The sequence below is a fragment of the Candidozyma auris genome, chromosome 2 (assembly GCF_003013715.1).
Source record: "Candidozyma auris chromosome 2, complete sequence".
Taxonomy (NCBI): domain Eukaryota; kingdom Fungi; phylum Ascomycota; class Pichiomycetes; order Serinales; family Metschnikowiaceae; genus Candidozyma; species Candidozyma auris.
In genome coordinates this window covers 2,160,584-2,170,715 of record NC_072813.1, presented here as the reverse complement: position 1 = coordinate 2,170,715, position 10,132 = coordinate 2,160,584, and the positions used below count along the sequence as shown (strand labels likewise).

Here is a 10,132-nt window from a genome sequence, read left to right as displayed (position 1 = left end):
GATGCATCTTTACGACCTCATCTCGGAGCCCTCGGTGCATCGAACCTAAACTTTATTTAGTGCTGCCTATTGGCTACATCGGGCCGTCAGTGAGGTTGTAAGCTATACATGACTTTGAGGTTTCCCTGTAAAAGTTGTCTTTTTTGTGGATAAAATAGACAATATCGTGGGGTCTAGAGTGCCGTTCATAAAGGCAGATCACCCCTTGATTGTAAGAAATAGAAGGTTTGTTCATACCTTGCATTCATGCAAAGGTCTCTCTGAAAATGGAAAGTCTGGAAGTGACCTACAGATGTAACACCGAAAGCGCCTTTCTCAATTGGCGATTATGCGTGGATGATTTTCACTATCCAGCCCTTTGCATTACTTTGTACGGCTCTTCTTGCCATCGCTGCAACACAGGTGCCTTGCGCCTCCGATGCAATGCCTTGACGTCAATATATCCAAGTTGTGGCCCGATTCCGTTATCCAGAAATTTGCACTAGACGACGCTTCACTCAAGAATCATGGCGACATACTGTATCGGCGAAAAGTTTAAACCTTCTTTGCCAGAAATCAGTGAATGAGATTTTTTTTCGCCAACCTTCTGTGAAACATAAGGAGTAGTACGATGAGGCAGCATCGTACATTTACATTATTGTTTGCTGTACAGCTCCAAGGAAGCACAAGGCATACTCCTAGTTGCGATGCACTCAGCCGTAAATGTGATGAAGAATTGATCTTCAAATAACGGAAAAAAGATCATTCTTCGAGAATGAAGGCGCTTTGGAAAGCTGTAATTTTGAATTGAGGAAGACTAGAATGTGGTAGGTATTAGCCATAGTGGATGCTTGTCAACTCACGACGCCTCGGTCAAAAGCTTGTTTTGAAAAAGAAGCGTTGAGACACAGGAGCACAATTATATTTATGTCTAAAAAGCTTTTTAAATATTAAAAATGGTGATGATAAGCTTCCGTTTTTAAAGGAAAAGGTAAGATCGTGGCCTTGCCTGCTCGCCTTTACTCCTTATTCTTTCGATAATTTCAAGTGATTAGCGGACGTTACCCGATCTCAATGTGACCAATGAAGAAGGGAATATTTGGTGTCTTCATCAATGATTTGAGTGATACAAAGTCCGTGGAAAAGAAGAACAATACCCGAAGGGTCCACGACTCTTTCCTCCTGCAATCACCTTCTACGAGGCTAAATAGTAGACTATGATTGTTAAAGACTTTCTTGATTGGACAAATGGACGTCCCGAGTGATCGACGCCAAGGATTGAGATCTGTCTTTAAAGAGTCAAAGTCCCGATTTATGTTTGTGATAGGCTTCTATTATTTGGTTACAACAATCGATGGTGATCAAAATAACAAAGGTTCTATTGTCAGTCTGACTCTCAATAATGCACTATTGTAATATGGTGAGCTAGTCGACATTCAACTATTGTTGACTCAATTGCTAAAGAGTGGACGCCAAATATTTGGGCGAAGTTGGCAGTTTTCGCTACCAAGTTTCACAGAAGAAGATGCTGTGAACTTCCTTACTGTGCAACAGAGGTATCAGATGAATCCTTCACGGATGACCAGCTCTCGATAGATGTGGTTCAGTTTTTCCTCCCTCAGCCTTCGCGTCACGAACTCAGTTCCTCGTATGTAATTCTACCTGTGATATTTCATCGGAAATAGAAAGAACATACAATTTCGCAGCCAATAACAGCAGAATCGATAGGAACGGCATCATCACGGGAAACCCAAATCTAAGTGGTCTTTTCCTCGTCCAAGAATGATAATCACTTCAGCGTCTCTATAACAATTCAAGCTGCTAACTCGTGAGCAAAAGAAAGGCTGTGAAAATTTTCCAGTGACTAGAAGCAATTACCATCCTCTCTAAGCACCCAAAAAGATACTAAGTCAGAGTATATCTCAGAATATAGAAAGCTGTGTCATACAACCTACTTCAACTTTGTTGAGATTTCGTCTTTTCAGATATTTCTCTCCATGCCCATTCACACTATTTCTAACATTGAGATAATTCCCCCCAAAATATGCTACCCCAGAATGTGTGCGCAAAGAAATCACCGTTCTAAATAATATTTACATTTACCCACACCCCAAAAAATGGGCTTGTTCAAGCGGAAGGAGCGACTAGACTCGCCTCCTCAGAGCTCAAATAGCTCTTTGAAATCAAGCCCGCTGCCTCCATTAGAAACTTCAACCTCGCAACTGAGCAAACTTAAACAGAAACTATTCAAGAAGAAAGAAGGTGAGTCTGAGCAGCCAAGTCAACAACCTGACGCAATTGAGTCTTCAGAAGAGGACCCTTTTGACGTGGAGGATGATGATGAGCTGGACTACGAGCCTCATTTACACACATGGCTTCCGAGGGAGAGAACAGCGACGGTGTCTCAGTTATCCACTCTCATGGGCTACATGTTGGGTACACTGGATTCAAGGGAAGGGCTCCAAAAAATGGCGAACGAGGAGCTGAAAAGGACGTTCTCGCTATTGCCAAATGGCTATAATATAATACGGTTGTCGCCAACAATGGATAGAAAGGATCCTCTGGTGACTACCTCCATCATTGGAGATCCCCAGGTGCAGCTCATTAAGCAGCTCAGAGAGAAGCTAAAGACAGTGCTTGACCTTAAGGGGGATCTACAGCAGCAGTATCAGCATTTGCAAAAACATGAGACACTTTTTCAACGCTACGGTACCGTTAAAGACGTCATTGGCCGAGGTGCATACGGCGTTATCAAGGTTCTTGATTCCGGAGCATCTAAGAAAGTGTATGCCGTGAAGGAGTTACAGAAACGATCAGCTACAGATTCAAAATGCGTCGAAAGTAGTGAGAAGTTCATCGATAGAGTAATCTCCGAGTTCATCCTCTCCTCAACCCTCAACAACAAGAACATTGTTCGTTCTGTCGACCTCATGGTTTCTCTACCGCCTTTGGATGCCAACATTGATACCACAGCCGCCAACTTCATCGAGAAGAACTTCAAGGTCAATCAGGTGATGGAGTCCAGCAACGGCGGCAATCTTTTTGCATACATTAAGAAGTGTGTTACTCAGAAACATTACATCACGATAGACGACATAGATTGCATGATCAAGCAGATTGCTCTGGGGCTATGGTATATGCATCAGCATGGCGTCGCCCACTGCGATTTGAAGCTTGAGAACATTTTGATCAAATACGACAACAATAGCATTACGTCCGATAAGAACGGAACGAAGAAGACTCGCATGAACCTCAAGATTTCAGATTTTGGTAAATCCAGTGTGTTTCGAACAGCATGGGACTCAGGCGAGCAGCCTTGGCCTGCTTCCAATGGTCCTATCGGGTCCGAGCCTTTCATGGCTCCCGAAGAGCACTCGAGATCGTGCAAGAGCTGGTCGTTGGCTAAGAAAGATTGCTGGGGCCTTGGTGTTCTAATACTTGTTCTCTATAACGTTCGAAGACACTATTTCTGTGGTGCGTCCGAAAATTTTGTGGTTGCTACATATTACGACGAGTCAGCTCAGGAGGAGGACTCTAGAGCTTATGGTAGCACGTACCTTTGGAGGCGTACTGATCCGAAGCCGCTATCTAAGAAGTTTAAGGATTCTACTTTTGATGAATACGCCAGAAATGCCATGATTGCAGACTACGATGAGAAGACTGGGAAGTGGAGCATCAAAAAGAAGGGAGCATTCATCCCCATCGAAACTCTTTTTGAGAAGGGTCAGGACTGCGATAAGTCTAGTCTTGAATCTGATCTTGACGATGAAGGCTTCGAGGAGTCTGACTACGAGATTCGTAGGCGTTTCATATACAAATTACTCGATATGAATCCATCTACAAGGATAAGTGTGGATGCACTATTAAGAGGAGCCTGGCTTGAGGATGTTGAAAGTTGTTGTGCTTGAAGTATTTAACAAGAATTAATATGAGTACAAAGGTACCGAACTGCATCATCTTACCGGTAGATTCTGAATAGACGGGAAGACACCACGATCAGCTAATGCCAAATGCAACGAGGGGAAAAAAGGGGGGGAACTAAAGGATTGAGTAGTCATATCGTGAGTGTGAAATGAAATGAGGGTAGCAAATTTACGTGCCACGACCATCAGATGTAATGCAATGTGAGTGGAAATCAAGCTCCCTTCGCAATTTTAAAAATCTGGAAAGAGCGCCCCATATGGATCGTCCACGCCCGATATACCGTAGTCAAGTTCCTTATCCTCGGGGAAGCGGTCGAATTGAGATGTGTCTCCCACGCCAGAAGTGATGGGAGGTTCATATGGCGTCTCAATGTCCCTCGAAAGTAGCCTCTCCCAGATCACCTCTTTGAACCACGGATGGTTTTTCACGTCATCAGAACCATTTTGAAGATTACCTAGCCTCTGTGTCAAGTCTTTCACAATAAGTTTTTGAAGAAGATCAAGTATATCAGGGGGCAAGTAGTCAGGATACGTTATGGTACCATTCAAGATGTTCTCGTATGTCTTCATAGGGGTTGGGTCGTAAAAGGGCGTGTACCCTGTAAGCATCTCGAAGATCAAAATGCCAAACGACCACCAATCCACAGACTTGTTATAAGGCTTCGTGGCCACCACTTCCGGAGCGATGTAGTCCGGCGTTCCGCACAAGGTGTATGTCACGTCAGTAACCTCTTTGGCAAACCCAAAGTCCGTGAGCTTGATGTGGCCGTTTTTGTCCAAAAGAATATTTTCGGGCTTCAAGTCTCTGTATATGATGTCGAGATTATGGAGATACTCTATGGCAAGGAATACCTCTGCAGCGTAGAATTTAGCCACAGGGGTAGGGAACCTCTGGGATTTTCGTAACAAAGAAAACAACTCTCCGCCTTCTATGTAGTCCATGATCATAAACAAATTATGGCAATCCTGAAACGTGCCCCACATTCTGATGATGAACGGATGTTGCGCAAGCTTTAACATTCTCCTTTCATCGTTGGTGTGCTCCACCTGCTTCATGTTGATGACTCTTTCCTTCTTCAACGTCTTCATAGCGTAGAACCGCCCATTATGCACCGACCTGGCCAAGTGAACTCTGCCAAACGAGCCTGTGCCCAACGTTCTAAGAATCTGGAAATCGTTCAACGAGTACTTGCCCTTTGTCGTAATATCTCTGTTTTTGTTTTTGCTGCTTTTCTGCGCCGGCTGGTTTTGGTTTTGAAGCGCTGTCACACTCAGCCCAGCGTCATCGTTATTATTATTGGCGTTCTGTGTCGCTGACTCCTGAGTCTGGTCACCACCGACGTTGTTTTGCTGAGCGGCCAGTTGAGTCTCGTGATAGTCCATTGCGAGAGGAAATAAGGGGAAAACGAGGTTGGAAGAATTAACGCAACGGGAGCAGAAGCCAACGGAACCTTGATGGTGATGATGATTTTCTTTATCGGGAGTGGGTCCAGACAACAAGGAAGAAAGAAAAAGGTCTTAGTTATCTCCCCGATTTCTCACTCACTTTCTCTCAGCACTTGTAAGCAGTATCTCAGATGTCAAACGGCGGGTCCAACAGACAGGACGAGTCAGAAAGCCGCAAAAGATCTTTTAACAGAGAGGCACCACCGAATGACGAGAGTCAAGAGGTTGAAAGAAAATCAGGAAATCAAGTAGCACTATTTTTAGTAGACGGGGATTTTCGGATGTAGTATTTGAGAGTTCTCTTTGGGCTCCTTGTTGCAAAGTGGTAATTACCTTCCGGTCTTGGTGGTTTAACTTTTTTTTCTGCTTAGCGCAGGCGTGTTCCTGTGATTATGCCCGCCGTTAGTTTGTCGCTTTAAATGCCTCACGATCGGCTATTTCTTCGCAACTCATCTTTTTTTTTTTTTTTCTCCTTAATCCTCGGCTTTTCGCACAGTCAAAGCTGGAGAAAGTGTATTGTCTTATTTCATCGATGCCTTTACTAAAATTAAGATCATATCGATCCTTTAAAAGTTTAGACGTCATTAGATCACGGGGCTTGGCATTATCTCCGTATATGTGCTCTAGTCGACGTGCTGTTATAAAATTGCACCATTCTCTAAGTTTTTGCAGCCAATGTTTACCGAACCCAGTATTCATCAATATCAACGACATCACCCATATCAGATTCATCAGTATTTGTATTGGAGTTATCATCCTCTTCTTCGTCATCTTCTTCTTCCTCTTCGTCATGTTCATCGACAACACCTACGTTGCCTGCACCACCTTCCTCGTTGCCTACCTCATCGGCCGAATCATAGCCGAAACCTTCACCACCACGATTCACGTCTCTTCTTACCCTTGTACCATCTCTACTGCTGATGATGTTGCTCATTCTTCTCAATGGGTGACGCTCTTCACTGCGTTGGCCACTACCTTGAGAGCCCTCGTGTGCAGCGTTTCCCAGCACCAATCCTGTGATTTGGGAAAACGCCGTCTTTGATTTTTCATACAAGTTGTTTGCATTCAAGTAATCAAAGCGCTCCATACTGCTTGCTCGTGATCCTCCTCTGGTTCTATACTTGGGCTTGGACATATCCAAAATTATTCTCTGTAGAATCAGACTGAATTGATACCGGTGTAAGAGCTTGGCCTTGTCTTCAGCGCTCATTTCGGCATCATCGTCATCTGCTCGAGAAACATGATCGTGGACGTCGTCCTCGTCCTCATCATCATCCTCACTTTCTTCAATCACAATGTTTGACGAGTTGAAGAGCTGTCTATCCTCATTATGAGGATCACTGTGGGTTCGGTGACTTACTGTATCAAGAAGCCCAAAACTCACCTTGTCTGGCACCTGGTAACCAAATGAATCATCTTGCCATGTCAAGTTTATAAGGATCCAATTGATGGAAAATTTGAGCTCAATGAGCTGATTGGCCAAGTTTACCCTTTCATTAAGGTTATTCCCACAGATTTTGTGCTCGAGTTTATCCAGCAACTTTGCATCAAGTATGCGTTTCCATATATTAATCATTGGCTTCAGTGGAAAGTCCAGCTTTTTGAAAACCAGGATGTTGGTATAACGATGATCTTCCACATAGTTGATTCCCACAAGAAGCCTAACGTAGTCAGTGTTCTTGACAAGCTTGAAAAAGAACTCGTCGTTATGAAAGAAATCTTGCTCGCTGTAGGTTTTGTCATCATCAACAAACAAATTGTAACTCAAAAGATTACGTAGTAAATATTCGTGCCATGAGAGTGGGGCACTTGTGTGTCCCGCGTCGTGCTCTTCTTTAACGTATTCAAGGTAGGATTCTTTGATGGCTTCACTGAAAAATGACGAAGCTGCCGTGAGATTGCGCATGATTTCAAAAGCAAGAATCTTGTGCTGAACGAATAATGAATGAAGATCAGGGTCATCCTCCACGGGGCCAACAAGACCATAAAGCGATTTTTCAAACACAAGCGACAAGGGGATGAAATCCCACAAGACCTTTCTATTCTCCTCATTTTCGTTGTAGAGGTAACTTTTTACAACCTGGAGAACGGTTAGTTGCTCTCTGAGATGCTCATAGCAGATCTCCCTTTCCTCTTCTTCCGAATATTTGATGTCTTCCTGAACATGCGTTTGCGGCTGGAAAACGCTGGCTAAATCCACCATGAAAGTGTCGTGGTTTACGATCTCGTAGCGGAATGAGCTGAAATCAAGGATGAAGTTGGCAATGGAAGCCAAAAGAATGACTTTTTTGACACAGAGAGACTTTCTTGGTGGAGGATATTGAAGGCTTAATCCGGGGTTTGCTTTCGTGAAATATTGCATGGCATATTTGACGTTGTCAAGTTGTCCGAGAACCTCCAAAAGACTAGAGACAAAAGTACCTCGTCTTTTGAAAGATGCTTCTCTGTTGTAGCGTGACCGTACAATTTCAATAATGTCTTCATTTAGGTTGCTCTGATCAAGCGAGCTTAACGTCGTGTCATCATCGACATCGAATACACTTTTGATAGAATTGCAGTCAACAAAAAAAGTTCTCAAAGTAGTGATGGAACGCGAAAGTGACCTTACTAGATAAACCGTTTGTGTGAAGATAGGATGTTCTATCAAGGTGTAGATCATACCGAGGTTCTTGCCAAACCAGTCAAATACCTTTGTTTGGTCTTGCTTGGCGGAGTTTCTTAATAGCTTACCCATCACGTCATATGATAGGAGAAGCTGTTGGATCAAGAATCTGTAATTGTCCATAAGTTCGAAAAGTAACAAGCACAAAAAATTTGGCCCTTGAGATTTGCTAGATTTCAGGTCCAGGAATTTTGTCACTCTGCGACGGTAGTCCTCGTTCGAGCTTGAATAAACGCTAAGCAGCTGGAGGTAGTCAGCGATCTGTTCCATTCTTGAGATCTGAACGGCCACGTCATACGATGCCTGACCAGCATTTCGGTGTTTCGATAAACTGGTAAAATCTGCAAGTTTTGACTTTTCCTTTGATGCTACTTTGAGTCTGAAGATACTCACGAACATTGGTGTCTTCCTTACAAGATCCTGAAGATCTTTCATTATCTTGGTATCAACATTGGTGTTGTGCAAGTGTAATGACATGCGAGGGTATTTAAGGCAGAGACCGGAAAGCACAGACACAGGGAGATTGAGATATGGAGGAACAGAGTGTTTTTTGTCAAGATCGCTGTCCAAAAGTTCGATGATTCTTGGGAAAAGCTTCTCATACGTGGCAAACACAATCTCCTCTGAAGCGGTACCCAGGTCCTCGAGAGCATTGAGGTAGAAGTGAATCAAGTTAAGGGTCGCAATGTTAAGATGATGGCAGCCATCACACTTGAGCAAGAGAACCATGCAAAGAAACACTTCTTTTGATGTGAAAAAGGGTGACTTAAGCGGAAGCGCTATGCTTTTTTCCCTGGTGTAGTTAAGCAACTGGGCAGTAGTCACCACTAAAGACGTGATGAAGTCGACCTCGATAATGTCTCGCAATATTTTCTTATCTGCAATTATATTTGGCGACACCTTCTCCAAAAAGTTGCCAACTGTGGGCAATCCCAGGACGTAGTGCCTGTGCAACATGGCAAATTCCTTTTGGAGACGTGTCAAACAAAGCCTCAACAAGGAAGGGGCATACGTTCTCGAGAGCTCCCTTGGGGCCTCCTTGAGAAGAAGTGGAAGAGTGTGTAAGCTTGACACAACAGCGTTCTTCAGTTTCAGAGATACCATCGGGATGGTAGAATCATCGCATATAAGGAGCGTCGTAGTAAGCTTCCACAAATTTTCGTAGCATTTCTGATCAAGAGAGAGAGCATCTGCGTTGGCAAACACAACAATGATCCACAAAGCATCACAAATACTCTTGTGTATGTCGCTTTTCACTTTGCCAGCCTCCGAAGGTAATCTAGATGAGTTTTGACCCGTCACCGGCAAAAAAACCTCAGTCACATACTGAAAGAGCATTGAAATCAAAGGCACCGCCCCCTGTAAGCTGCTTGAGTCCACGTTCACCTTGTCGTCGGAACCTTGCACGTCAGCGACGAAACAGGCCAATATACGCAAAATCACCACCTTATCGTGGATATCCTGCGCAAGCTCTGGGGCCGGTAAGTCTTTTGTCAGCTCCACCTTTTCCAAATCCTCCTGAAGCTGGTGTAAGAGCCAGTTGACAAATTGAGGCTCCTGGAGCGCCCGAATCTTGAGCTCTCGGTTGCCTATGAGCTGGAGACGAAGCTCTGCCAAAGTTTCAGGAAACCCATTTCGGCCCTGGGGAAGACCATTGAGATGAGCGTATGCGTCTAAGGGCATGCTGAGAAGAAGTGTAGCTTTTTGGTGAGTTGATCTGGTCCAGTCAATTGTGGGGCAAGTTATAGTACCGAGATCGCAGATAAGGTGAGGCAGATAGTGCGCAGGTTGAAAGAAGACGACACTGGAGAGGTTATGGTTAAGGTTGTTTTCGGTATTTTTTCTACGGAGTGGTGGGAAATTTCTTGTGATTAGGGGAATTGCGAATCTAGCTTTTTACATTTGCTCTCTTATGTTGTGGTGTGGGTACCATAGTTAACTAAACTGCTTGCTGCAAATTGTGGCCAGTGAGGTAATAACGAGAAGAAGAAAAGTGAATGTTTTGCTGAGAAGTAGTGAAATTGCTTTTGGAGATCCCAGATTTGACAAGACACATCCGAATGAGTCTGGACTCAATTCGTGATTTGTAGTATGTGTTGCTCAATGCCCAGAGTCAGAGAGA

The 10,132-nt window shown here is 43.9% G+C and overlaps 3 protein-coding genes across 3 annotated transcripts; 1 reads left to right on the top strand and 2 right to left on the bottom strand. All coding sequences in view use genetic code 12, as the record gives it.

Annotated features, from left to right (window-relative positions):
- Positions 1-2,096: 2,096 nt before the first annotated feature.
- CJI96_0002449 (uncharacterized protein) lies at positions 2,097-3,887 on the top strand (the record flags this gene model as incomplete). Its single annotated transcript, XM_029035968.2, has 1 exon — positions 2,097-3,887. One exon carries the CDS (start codon positions 2,097-2,099, stop codon positions 3,885-3,887), a length of 1,791 nt encoding a protein of 596 aa, XP_028891210.2.
- Positions 3,888-4,133: 246 nt separating this feature from the next.
- On the bottom strand, positions 4,134-5,285 carry TPK1 (cAMP-dependent protein kinase catalytic subunit TPK1; the record flags this gene model as incomplete). The annotated part of the gene is made up of 1 exon (XM_029035967.2): positions 4,134-5,285. The coding sequence occupies one exon, from the start codon at positions 5,283-5,285 to the stop codon at positions 4,134-4,136; it is 1,152 nt and encodes a 383-aa protein (XP_028891209.1).
- Positions 5,286-6,027: 742 nt separating this feature from the next.
- CJI96_0002447 (uncharacterized protein) lies at positions 6,028-9,693 on the bottom strand (the record flags this gene model as incomplete). The annotated part of the gene is made up of 1 exon (XM_029035966.2): positions 6,028-9,693. One exon carries the CDS (start codon positions 9,691-9,693, stop codon positions 6,028-6,030), a length of 3,666 nt encoding a protein of 1,221 aa, XP_028891208.2.
- Between the last annotated feature and the right edge of the window lie 439 nt (positions 9,694-10,132).